Raw genomic sequence first — 13,667 nt, forward strand, 5'->3', positions numbered from 1 at the left:
GATTTTTTTGAAAGAGTTTGCGGAGAATAGGTATTAAATCTTCTTTGAATGTTTGGTAGAATTCAATGGCGAAGCCATCTGGTCCTGGACTTTTTCTTTTTGGTAGGTTTTTGATGATTGTTTCAATTTCTATACTGCTGATTGGTCTATTTAGATTTTAAAGTTCTTCTTGATTCAGTCTAGGAAGATTGTATTTTTCTAAGTACTGGTCCATTTCTTCTAGGTTATTAAATTTGATGTTATATACTTTTTCATATTATTCTTGCATGATCCTTTGTATTTCTGTAATATCAGTCGTAATTTCCCTGTTTCATCCTTGATTTTGTTTATTTGTGTCCTTTCTATTTTTTCTTTAGTGATTCTAGCCAAGGATTTGTCAATTTTATTAACCTTCTTCTCAAAGAACCAGCTCTTTGTTGCATTTATTTTTTCTATCATTCTTTTGTTTTCATTTATTTCTGCTCTAATTTTGATGATTTCTTTCCTTCTGCTGACTTTAGGCTTCGTTTGTTCTTCCTTTTCTAGTTTTTAAAGGTGAAACGTTAGGTTGTTTATTTGGGCTCATTCTTGTTTTTTGGAGATAGGCCTGTAATGATATGAACTTTCCTCTTATGACCGCTTTTGCCATGTCTCATAGTTTTGATATGTTGTAGTGTCATTATCATTTGTTTCTATGTTTCTCTTGATTTCTTTTCATATCTTCAAGTTTATTTTCTGGAGATTTTAAAGATTCTTTCTGAACCTCGTTACCTTGGTGTTATACAGGATATTTGACTGACTATTTCTCCACCTGTAAATTTATTAAATGAACTCTGCTTTTAAAAATATTATCTTATTATTAATAGTAATGCCTCCTTAGCCTGTTCATAAGAAAAGGTTTTTCCTTTGTTTTCCAGTCAGTGGCACACAAGCCTCCCGTACTGCCTCCTGATTTTTGCTGGGTAGCAAAAGATCAGGCCTCCTGATCTTTGCTGGGTAGCAAAAGAAAAAAATATCCTTTATTTCCTAGGGAGATGTATGTCTCCTCTGTGATCTTGTTGTCTGGGTCCAAGAGCTGCATCCCATGGGAGAATGTGGTGGGCTTGGAGTTTCAAGCCTGTGCGAAGCCCCTGTAGTTTTGGTGCTGCCCAGGTGGCTAGATGCAGTTTAGTGCTACCTCAGGTGTCCCAGGTACCTGTGTCAGGATCAGCCTGTATGGGTGGGTGTGAGGTGGGTTGGGAGAGGCCGCCAGTGTGCCTGTGGCTCTGTTTTTTCCTAGTAATGATGACCACCAGGCCTCAGTTGCCTCCCTCTCTATCTCCACCCTTGCCAATGGAACCAGCCTCAGTGTGTGTCTGCCACTCAGAACCTGTCTCCTCAGTTCTTGGGGCTCTGGATTTCCTGGTCTGTAGCCTGACACTCACTGCTGCAGCTTCCTCTGGGGTCTGCTGCTAGCTCTGGGACGGTGGGAAGAGGCAGCCAGGCTCTTTGTCTCCGTTTTCTGCCTGATGGTAGCAGCTGCTAGAGCACAGCTGCCATACCTCTGTGTTTTGTCTCTTGAAGATCACTGGGTTCCCCAGTAATATATGCTGATCACTCAGGCAGAAATGCTCAGGGCTACATAGAGTACATGCTGCAATCTGTTTCCTCCTCCCTTGCTTGTCCAATTTGCCTTCAGACGCTTTGCTGAGCAGATCTCAGAAGTGTTTATGTATTAGGCTGGAAATCTTCCATTGGATTATAGCTGTTCAACTTGTAGTCTCAAGGGGAGAGATCAAGGGGCCTGTCATGCCACTATGCTTCTGACATCCTTAACTTCTTGTCTATGTTGGCCTTGTTTTTGTTACTTTTTTGTTTTCTACCTTTTTCTGTCTTCTTTGGCTTTAATTGAGCATTTTACCTGATTCTCTTTTTCTACCATCTTAGGATATCAATTACACATACTTTTAAAAAGTATGTTGGTGGTTGCTTTTCAGTTTTCATTATACATTTACATCTAAGTCAACTCCTGTGTCAAGTCATAGTACACCACTGCACTGGTTGTGCAAGTACCTCATAGTGTCTCCCAGTTTTCTCCTCTGTCCCTGTCATCTTGTTGTCATTTATGTCAATTATCCATAAGCTTATAATTGTCAAATAAATTGTTGATAAGATTACTTTCAGCAAAATGTCATCTGTTATATCAATTTTAAGAACTATAAAAGACTTCTTAACCTTCATGTTTTTGTTACTCCCCACCTTTATCATTTTCTTTCTTTCTGATGAATTTTTTGAATGTTTTCCAGGTGGATGTACTAATGAGCAATTCCCGCAATCTTTGTCTCAGAAAGTTCTTATTCATTTTTGAAGGACACGTTTGCTTGGCACAGTTTTGGGAGAGTGGTGTTTTTCGTTCACACCTTGAAATATTTCTCTTCACTCTTTATGCTTGCATGGTTTTTGAAAAGAAGCCTAATTCAATTCTAATCTTTATTTTTTAATGACCAAGGTGCTTTTTTCTTCTCACCTATTTCAATATATTCTCTTCATATTGAATTTTGTCTAGTTTGTATATGACATACTTGGTCCTGCACTTTAGTTTATAATATTGAGTGTTCTCTGAGCTTCCTGCATCTATAGTGTGCTGCCTCTCGTTAAATTTAGGAAAATCTCAGTGTTGGTACTTCACTACTTTCTTCTGTTCTTTTGTCTTTTCCTTCATATAGTCTTGTAATGTGCTTTTAAACCTTTTGTGTAAAGCGTGTTATCCTATGGCTCATGGGTATTGTGTTGTGTCTTTTTTGTTCTTTTTGTCTTTGCATGAGACTGCTGAAGTAGAATTGAATGTCTGGAGTATGTTTCAGAATGCCCAGTTTTGTTGTCTCTTTCTTAGTTATGGAGACACTGGGTTATCCTGCAATCTAAATACTCTGATGTACATAAGAAAATAAATTTATTTCTTTGCTTTTTTTATAAGGAGGTAGAGAATGACAGCTTCTAAGTTACTCAAATGCCAGACCAGAAACCAGAAGTCTCTGACTCCATTTTTTTAGCACTGACTGCTGACAGCTTTAGAGCCTCATCCCTCCTTCTTTGCCTTATGCCCCACATCTGTACAAGGTGATAAGAAAACCTTAGTATTCTCTCCTTTGTGGTAGCAGAGATTAAAATCCATGCAAGCTCCCACCTTTGTGTGTGAACGCTCACCTTAGTCCACCTCCTAACCGTAATACAAAACAAGTCTCTGTACATTTTCTAGTTCTCTATATTTTATGCCTGTTTGAGAGTCCTACCTTACTTTCCCTAGAGACTCAATAATGGTAGCAATAAACCCTTTCATACCCAATTGGTCATGTTTGATGTCTTCTGCTGAAGAATTCTTATGCTCTGGGGTTGAGCAATCATGCTCCTTACTCCATGGGGGAGCTTGGCAATGACAGAAGAAGGAAGGTCAACCTCTAGAGCGGCTGGTCAGGAAACGCTTCTTCCTGATTAGAGACTGGACATTTAAATATTCTTTTGGAAGAAAGCACTGCTGGCACCTTTACCTATTTTTACTTTTCTATTCTATCCTTAAAGTATGGGATGAATTTGCATGTCATACTTGAGGAGAGGTCATGCTAATCTTCTCTATATTGTTCCTAGTTTAGTATATGTGCTGCCGAAGTGAGCGTACGTTTGCATAGGTTATAATCAAAGGCAAATTCACCATCAAGCCATTGTGGATGTGAACAAAGTCTCTTGCGATCTGCAGCTATTAACCTGTTCTTCAGTGTCAGCAGGGCTAAGGATCGACTATTAACGTCAGTGTGCTCTTTTTTGCAAGACCAAATTATTATCTCGCATGTGTGCCTGTGTGTGCCAAAAATAGGCTTGAAGCAGCCCTGAGGCACCTGAAATAATGAAGAAGTAAGTGCTTACATTTATAGGGTTTCTCTCTGGTGTAAGTTGTCATGCCTTGGTCCTAATATCTGAGCTGTAAGTTCAAAATAACTGTCTAGATCATAAAATCCTACAGAGAGAGAAAGGAAGAACTGAGTTTGTGATAAATATTACACAAGATAATAGCAATGCTTCCCAGCAAGAATATTTTCATTTAGCCAGTTGCATCTCATGACAGACATAGCTCAGAGATACTGCAGGTGTGATTTCAGACCATGGCAATAAAATGAATATTAATAAAGTAAGTCACATGAATGTTTTGGATGTCCAGTGTATGTTAAAGGTATGTTTATACTTTACTGTGGTCTATTAAGTGTGAAATAGCAGTATGTCTAAACAACCTATATACATACCTTAATTAAAATACTTTAATGCTACAAGATGCTAACCATCACCCAAGCCTCTTAGTAAGTCATAAGGTTTTTTTCTGGTGGAAGTTCTTGTCTTGATGTTGATGAAAATGCATAAAGTTAAGGAAAATATTAAATAGTATGCCTATACTTTTAATGGTCTAAACAACTGTAAGATGATTTAGCCAGCTGGGGTTTATTAAAAGTTGGATTTCCACAGGCCTCCTGGACTCGCATGTTTGGTAATGGGGGTAGAATAAAAGCTTCCAGTTCTTCACTACGTTTTTATTAAAACCGCATGCAGAAGTGACCCACCGCTTCACGGAATGCTGTAAATGGTGGGGAATAAGGAAGGAGAAGAAAGAATTTTTCTATAAGAAATTGATGGTCTTAAAATGATAATTTTCTTTTCATATTTATAGCATTTCTGTCATTTCCCAGCATGCTGTGGACCCTGCCATTAGGGAAAAATAGGATGTAATGTGATCACAGTAAAAATGTATTATAATTTGTGGTGCTGTTAAAATAATGAGGAAGTAAGTGCAAGCTTTTGATGATCAAGTTATAAAAGAAATGTTTGGTGATGATGGAATCATAGGTATCTTTTCTGTACATGGATTATAGGTGTCAAGTGCTGTAAGTCTTACAACTTTTACTGTACACATATTTGGGATGTTGTAGGACTCAGTGGCCTTTGAGGATGTGGCTGTGAACTTCACCCCGGAGGAGTGGGCTTTACTGGACCCTTCGCAGAAGAAACTCTACAGAGATGTGATGCGGGAAACCTTCGAGAACCTGGCCTCAGTAGGTATGCGTGACTTCATCTTCACCTTGTTAATTAGAGGTGAGGTGTTAGTTGCTTATCAGCATCGTTCTAAGACGTGGAATGTCGAAATGCAGGGCACTGATAAATAAACTGGGGATGGTCATAGCTCACCACAGAATTAAAATCTAATAATTTTCCCATAATTTCTAATACTTTGGAATTTTTTGGGGGGGTCTGCTTTTAGGAAAAGGAATGGAAGATTATGACATTGAAGATCAGTACAAAAACCAGGGAAGAAAACTAAGGTGAGTCACACGCACAATATTAAGCTAATGTTATGTGTGGGCGTCCTGGTATGCTACAAAATTTTAAAAAGAAGCAAACAAAAGAACCCTTTCTTCAAATTTATGATTCTCAAAATTTTTTTTATCAAATTACTTTCTTATATATGATATAGATGGTTTGCGTTTGCAAAATAGTTCACTACGAAATAGTATTAATAAACCCTATATGAGAATATCACAGTTTTGATAATTATAAGGGTGAAGTTCTCTTGTGGAAAATTTAGTATCTTTAATTCAGCCAATTTAGGCACCAGAAAACCTATACTTTTGCTATAAATCATAAAAATGTAGTTCAAATATTCTACAAAATGCTAAAATATTAATGAGAAATCACGAACAATGTTCATCTTAATTTTCACAGAAGTCATATAGAAGAGAGAATCTATGAAAGTGAAGCGAGTGGTCAGTGTGAGGAAAACCTCAGCCTTATTTCAAATCTCAGTCCGAAGAAGAAAACTTTGCCGAGAGTAAAACCATGGGAATACAGTGTGCAAAGAGAAGGCTTCATACAGCATTCATCGTCTAATAGGCACATCAGATGTCACACTGGACACAATCCCAATGAGTATCAGAAACATGGAGAGAAGCCACGTAGATGTAAGGCGAGTGCGAGAGCTCCCAGCTATCTCCAAATTTTTGAAAAACATGAACAAAATCACAATGGAGGAGAGAAATCCTATGAATGTAAGCTGTGTACTAAAGCGTTCAGTTGTCTCAGTCGTCTACAGAGACATGAAAGAACTCACACTGGAGAGAAACCCTATGAATGTAAACAATGTGGTAAATTCTATAGAGATCGCTCTTACTTACAAACACACAAAAGAATCCATACTGAAGAGAAACCTTATAAATGTAAGCAATGTACTAAAGCATTCAGTTTTCTCCGTTATCTTCAAAGACATGAAAGAATACACACTGGATGGAAACCCTATAAATGTAAACAGTGCGGTAAAGCCTTCAGAGAGTCCCGTTGCTTAACAACACACGAGAGAACTCACACTGGACAGAAACCCTACAAATGTAAGCAGTGTACTAAAGCATTCATTTGTCCCAGTTCTCTTTCCAAACATGAAAGAAAGCACATTGAACAGAAACTTTATAATTGTAAGGAATGTGGAAAAGCCTACAGAGATTACTTTAAATTACAAACACACAAAAGGATCCATACTGAAGAAAAGCCCTATAAATGTAAGCAGTGTACTAAAGTATTCAGTTGTCTACGTTATCTTCAAAGACATGAAAGAATACACACTGGAGAAAAACCGTATGAATGTAAGCAATGTGGTAAAGCCTTCAGAGAGTCCCATTTATTAAAAACACATGAGAGAACTCACACTGGAGAGAAGCCCTACAAATGTAAGCAGTGTACTAAAGCATTCAGTTGTCCCAATTCTCTTCGCAAACATATGAGAGTGCACACTGAACAGAAACTCTATAAATGTAAGGAATGTGGAAAAGCCTACATAGATAACTGTAAATTACAAAAACACGAAAGAACTTACACTGGAGAGAAACCCTATAAATGTAAGCAATGTACTAAAGCATTCAGTCTTTTCTGTAACCTTCAAAGACATGAAAAAATACACACTGTAGGGAAACCGTATGAATGTAAACAGTGTGGTAAAGCCTTCAGAGAGTCCCATTTCTTAAAAACACACGAGAGAACTCATACTGGAGAGAAACCTTACGAATGTAAGCAGTGTAATAAAGCATTCAGTTTCCCAAGTTCTCTTCTCAAACATAAAAGAGTTCACACAGGAGTGAAACCCTATGCATGTAAGCAATGTGGTAAAGCCTTCAGAGAGTTCCATTACTTAAAAACACATGAGAGAACTCACACGGGAGAGAAACCCTACGGATGTAAGCAGTGTACTAAAGCATTCATTTGTCCAAGTTCTCTTAGTAAACATAAAAGAATGCACAGTGAACAGAAACTCTATAAATGTAAGGAATGTGGAAAAACCTACAGAGATTACTGTAAATTACAAACACATGAGCGAATTCACACTAGTGAGAAACCCTATAAATGTATGCAATGTAGTAAAGCATTCACTTTTCCTAGTTCTCTTCGCAAACATATGAGAATGCACACTGAACAGAAACTCTATAAATGTAAGGAATGTGGAAAAGCCTACATAGATTACTGTCAATTACAAACGCACGAAAGAACTCATACTGGAGAGAAACCTTATAAATGTAGGCAGTGTCCTAAAGCATTCAGTTGTCTCCGTTATCTTAAAAGACATGAGAGAATACACACTGAAGGGAAACCCTACGAATGTAAACAGTGTGGTAAAGCCTTCAGAGAGTCCCGTTTCTTAAAAAAACACGAAAGAAGTCACACTGGAGAAAAACCCTACGAATGTAAGCAGTGTACTAAAGTATACCGTTATCACAGTTCTCTACAGAAACATAAAATAAATCACACTGGAGAGAAACCCTAAGAATGTGAAAAATATAGTAAAGCATTCAGGTGTTTTAGCTATCTTCCAAAACACATAAAATCAGACTGCAGAGATGTTCTGTCTGTGTAAGAAAGGCGGTAAAGCCTGCAGGGATTACATTTCCTTACAAACACTCCAAAGAACTCATACTGCTCAGAAACACTATGAACGTAAAGCCTATGGATTTAACAGTTTTTTACCAACACACATAAATATAGGAGAGACCCTGTGAATTGAGCAATGAGGTAAAGTTTTCAGTTCTCATCTAAGTTTCCAAATACATAAAAGAAATCCCAGTGGAGAAAACCTGTGAGTGTACAAAATGCAGAAATGCATTATTATTTCGGTTATCTCAGACTGCATGACAGAACACTGGAGAGAACCAGATGAATGTAAACATTGGTAAAGCCATTATTTGTCACAAACCATTTGAAGACAGGAGAATGCACCCTGTAGACACATCATTTGAATGTTCGCAATGTGAGGAAAGCTTTAATCCTAGATTTTTCTGAAGGTATGAAAGTGGTCATTGGTTAAAACCCCAATGTAAACAGTGTGGGAACGACTTAAGTTGATTCACATCCTTACAAGAGAAAACTTACCAAATAAAATATAAGTATCATGAGAAAACTTGATGGAAATTAAGCCACGTATAATGTTCCAGAAAACTTTTCACGTGAGAGTTATTACTAAATTTCTAAATGAGTTTATCCAGCTTCTTTACAAAAGTGCATTACTGGCATGTAGATTTTTACTAATTTATGAACTGATTATTGAGGTGAGATAATTCTGAGTCATCTTTCAAGTATAATACATAAGATTAATAGGTATTGCATTTTCCTTAAATCAGTTAATATTTTCTCTTTTTCCTTTGAAGTCTGTTGGATCCATCAATAAGTTGAAGTGTTTTTGAAATATGTAATTAAGTTCAATTTTTATAATACTGTATTTGTTACATTTTAAGGCTCCATTTAAAAAGGGCAGTTTGGTATTTGGCTTTTCCTACTGGCCTAGTGACAGTTCCTGGATATGCCTAGTTCCCTGTATACATCCTAACTTTCTTACTGATAAAGTTTTTTGGGGGGAGGGTTGGCAAGTATAAGAGCATTTATTATTTTCCAAAATTCCAATATGAATTTATTTGGAATAAGTAAATTCCAATATGAATTTATTTGGAATAAGTCATTATGTAAACTGACATGTGAGATAGTAGGGAGGCTGGGGTGTGTATATATCTTTGCTGTCAGGGTAGGAGCCTCAGTGAGTGATGGTGTCAGTGTTGATAATTGGAATTTTTACCATGCAGTATATTTAAACACTGTTTCATGCCTGTAGAAGTAAATAGAGCACAGTACGAAAGTCCTGCATTCTTGTGGTTAACAGGAAAGATCCCCCATAATGATATAGATATACCTATGGTTCATCTTCATTTTTGCAATTGTTAAACATTTTGTATAAACGATATGTGGTCATGAGTTTGGGCATTGTTTTGGTGGGTTTTTATTTTTATTATTATTCAGAGACTATCAAAGTGTGATTTAATATTCACATGCAAATGACTTAAAACCTAAATCTCCTGTCAGCTCAGTGTGATACCTTTAAGAAGGAAATGACATACAAACTTTGCCAGAACATTTTAGTAATGAGATAATATGTGTAAATATGGAAGTTGACACATGCCGTTAGCATGGGTAACAGGCTTTTGTTTTTCTGTTTACTGTTACACAACAAAATTTATCACAGAAGACAAAAATCCAGTTAAACAAAATCAACAGGGAATTGTCGTCGAGGCACCTTCTCATAAAACACAAGATAATGAATGTGATTATCACTCCACCTGAGAAAAGTTTTTAATCTAAGTGAACATCATTTTTTTCCATTTAAGAATATTTTACAGAATTTTAGATGGCCATATAAATACATGAAAAAAGGTAGATAGAAAAATGATACAAACTAATAATTTATATTTTAAAACCCCAAAGGGTATTAGTGGAGATGGGATAGTACAAACAATAGCTTTAAAAAAAAAAAAAAACCTAAAACAATTGTGCACAAGCCGAAGATTACAAAGAACTCTAGACTCTGCACTTTTTTTTTTTTTTTGCATCTTTATATTACATGTTTGAAATCAATAGGAATGCAAACTAGACCTGCCCACTACTTGTGTGGAAAAAAGTTCAATATTGTGCAGTTTTCTAACTCTTAATTTTAAAAAGCAGCAGCAATCCCTGCATTGTTTAGGTCTGCACTGTTCTAGAGCTTTTTGAGTTTATCCTGAGTAGGGCGATATCCACGTAAGTTTACTGTGATTGTGCAGTGGACACATCACAAAGCCATGATCGCTTAGAGCATCATCGAAGGAATAATTGAGGTGAGCTGTAGAGAGTACCATTTTGAGAAATATCCTCAAGTATAAGAGACTATATGAGAAATTTTCAGTCATTTTGTTGCAGAAGTGGCTGGAAGTCTGTGTTGATCCACAAAGCCCCACAGCCCATTTTGCTTTTCAAAGATTTCATTTCCATGTGCTTTGACTTTCAGCACATGAAGAAGAATGAGAAAAATAATAGTTATGAGTTATTACAAAGCAAAGGAATTCAGTCTGTTTTTTATAATGTTAACTTTCGCCTTGGAGAGGTTTCTTTCAGTTGGGAACCATGATAGTGTTCTTTTGGGGTGATGTCATGTCTTTTATCTTTTGATGGCAGTATCATACATCTGTGGAAACTCATAGGTACACCTAAGATATATATGTAGATATACATATTTATAATTTACAATTTATGTATAAGCAAATGCATGTGTCTAAGAAACAACAGAATTGCTTTCATATGCCAGGAAAACATCAAACTCTTGAACTTTGATTTTTAGTGTTCAACTATTTCTTTTGTACCACAGAGGGACCATCCTTGGGAAGTATTCAAGGGCTGGAGAAGCGTGAAACAGACCACAGCTGGTCTTTCCTGCCATTGTCTTAATTGAGAAAATACCCTCTAGGGTTGCACCTGCCCTCATCTCATACACATTAACTAGGAGTGAAGTGAGTGGGCTCCCAAAGTTTTTGAGTTTAAAACACATTCGTTGTACAATTCTCTAAATATCCTGTGCCTCTGAAACATGCAGGTATATTCGAAGTGTGTTCTGACCGGGACTTCCTTATTTATGTGCGTCAGCGTTATTTTTTTCCATTGCTGTCTATAGAATCATTTCCAGGTCTTTGGTTCCCAACTCAAGCCCACTCTGTGCCTGCTTACTTGGAAACATCTTTAGAAATTTATGTGTATCCTACTCTAGAAAATATCTCTAAATCAACACCAGGGGCCTTTGTCCAAAGAGGGTGTCAGAAGCAGATGTAGAAACTATTTCATGGGCACATTTCCTCCCACCATGGTAATTCCAGCTATAGCATATTTATCAGCTCTGCTTGTTTACTTATTCACATGACACTTAATGATTGACTTCGAATGGAGAAAACGAATAGCTCAAGGGTTTGTCAAAATAACAGTCACTTTATTGTTGTCTTCCCCACACCCCTTCTTTTATTCATCCCAAAGTTTTTAAACCACACACAGTGGACTTATTTGTCCACGACTTTTTGGTATTAGAAACTATTCTCTTCTGCTGGATATACACGCAATTAGAGCCTTTACTGACAACTGACAGAGTCTCTGTGGTTGATCCTCCAAAACAAGCTTCCCAATTTGGTCTTGGGTCATGCATGCTGGACCCCACAGGCTTTCCCCCAGAGTCTTACCCTGGAACAAGCAAAGAGCCCAAAGTGGTGCCTCTGGCATATTCCATATGTAGGAGGGAGTGTGTTCTGTTCCGTGATTCGATCCATGTTGAAAGAGGTCACCTTTCTAGACACACTATTCCACTTTGGAAGTCCCTTGGGAGCATGCAAATGACAAAGGCATTTATACTTTTATGTACAAGTGTGCCACACCCACACCTGATGTAGGCCACTGCTGAGATGCTGTGTTTTGGCCCTAAATTGAATACGCCATCGCTGATTAAGCATTGGATACAAATATCAGATCAATTAGTCAAACTCCAGGTGATCATGCTAGCACTAGAGCGTTTCCTGGCCAAGAATCAAACTCATCCATACATTTTTTCACCATTCCTTAGCCAGGAAAATTATCTAGCTGTCTCACACTAACAGCAATAACTCTTTGTCCAAGATCACGCCCTTTATTGCTCTGAGGCTCATTTCATTCCTCAGAGCAATAAAGTGACTCAGATATCTGGGACACGTACTGACACTTCAGACCTGATGTTACTAACCTTACCCCTATGTTCTCACGTAATGCAAAAATATTTAGAACCTAAAGGTTTAGGCAAGATTCAAAAGAATTTCATCCTCTGGCATGGGTAACTTAGTAACTGACTAATGTACCTGATGTGAAAAGAATGTGCTACTGATAACGTAAGTGATGAACACAATGGACTTTGTAGGGCATTTCTCCACCTCTGTTGGGCTATTTGCTATGATCAGATTTTGATGGAAACTCTCATAAACCAATTATTCTATCACATAGCACATTCCTGAAGTTACAAAGCAGCGACTCACCAAGATACACTAAAATTATATCATCAACTCATTTCTGACAATACATTTGTATTTGGGGCTTTAGAAAAAGGTATTCAATAGAACTCAGTCTAAACTGATGCTTTTTGCTTAGGACCCTTGAGATACACATTATTTTCTCCTTGGTCTTCTGCCCCTGCCCACTCGTTAAGCTGAAATTTCCTAGAGATGCATCATGCTGGAATATCCTTTACCTGAAAGGGAGAAATGATGTTAGAGCTTGATGGTAAGTGTCAGAATGGCCAATTTGGTGAATTAAGTGGCCTTTCAACATATTTTATCTGTTCCGTTTATTATAATACAGTAGCTGGGTCTAAGAGCACTGATGAATTGTCTTTGTTGGATCAACTGATATCTTTATGGGCAAACTCTTCGACTGATATTGACAAATTCCACAGCGCACCTCCTATTCAGGTTCAAATGGATCTTTCAGAACTTCTTCCTAGAATTAATTAATATCCCATCATTAAAGAGGCCCTTTAAGGTACAAAGCCCATAATAAAAGATGATGTAACTCGGGGCCACATTATCACTTACACTAGTCTCTAACGCTCCTGTTTTACCTGTGATAATGTTACAGGGATGAGGATGGAGGCTTGTCCAGGACCTTCGTGCAATAAACCACATTGTTACCCCTCAACACCCTGCTGTCCCTGACCCTCATACACTGCTAGCCTCCATCCCAACTGGAAGTAAATTCTCTCTGGTAATTGATTTATGTAGTATATTCTTAAGTGTCCCAGTTGTTGAAGCTAGCCAATACTGTTTTGCCTTCACTTGGGAAGGAAAACAATTTACCTGAACAGAAATGCATTAGGATTTTACTGAAAGCCTTTTTTATTTCTCACAAATTCTTAAGGACTCATTGGGACGATACAATTTTTTTCAAAGGTTCCATCTTACTGCAAGGTTGATTTACTCCTTGGTTCTTCTTAGGTCTCCTCACAGGAAGATAGCATCCACCTATTAGAACATTTGTTCTTAAAAGGACATCCAGTCTCTAATGAAACATTACAGTTTGTCCAAACTCAGGTTCACTATTTGGGATCTCTGATATCAGAACAAGGACCACACCTGTATCCAGGCAGGCTTCACAGTGTCGTATGTTTCCCAAGGATCCAAACTAAGCGTCAGTTGTGAGATTTTCCTGGGCTAGTTGGCTGTTCCTGAAATTGGATCCCAAATCTCTATGGCAAAACCTCTCTGTCTTACTAAAGAATCACAGTCCCGACCTAATTTTACGGGAAGAATAGGATGCAGAGCTGTTAAAGC

General features: G+C 37.5%; 1 protein-coding gene and 1 non-coding gene across 2 annotated transcripts in view; one reads left to right on the forward strand and one right to left on the reverse strand.

Moving 5' to 3' along the window:
• LOC105301918 (zinc finger protein 709-like) overlaps positions 1 to 9,279 on the forward strand; it is a 92,198-nt gene extending 82,919 nt beyond the window's left edge. Inside the window, exons 2-4 of the mRNA XM_023520264.1 lie at positions 4,932 to 5,058; positions 5,261 to 5,321; positions 5,722 to 9,279. Of these exons, the coding sequence (XP_023376032.1) occupies positions 4,932 to 5,058; positions 5,261 to 5,321; positions 5,722 to 7,804 (2,271 nt within the window). The 3' untranslated portion in view covers positions 7,805 to 9,279. The remainder of the gene's footprint in view (positions 1 to 4,931; positions 5,059 to 5,260; positions 5,322 to 5,721) is intronic.
• On the reverse strand, positions 3,533 to 3,634 carry LOC111729300. Its single transcript, XR_002776178.1, has one exon. It is a non-coding gene; the product is annotated as a U6 spliceosomal RNA (small nuclear RNA).
• Positions 9,280 to 13,667: the final 4,388 nt, after the last annotated feature.

This window comes from Pteropus vampyrus, unplaced genomic scaffold, assembly GCF_000151845.1.
Source record: "Pteropus vampyrus isolate Shadow unplaced genomic scaffold, Pvam_2.0 Scaffold255, whole genome shotgun sequence".
NCBI lineage: Eukaryota > Metazoa > Chordata > Mammalia > Chiroptera > Pteropodidae > Pteropus > Pteropus vampyrus.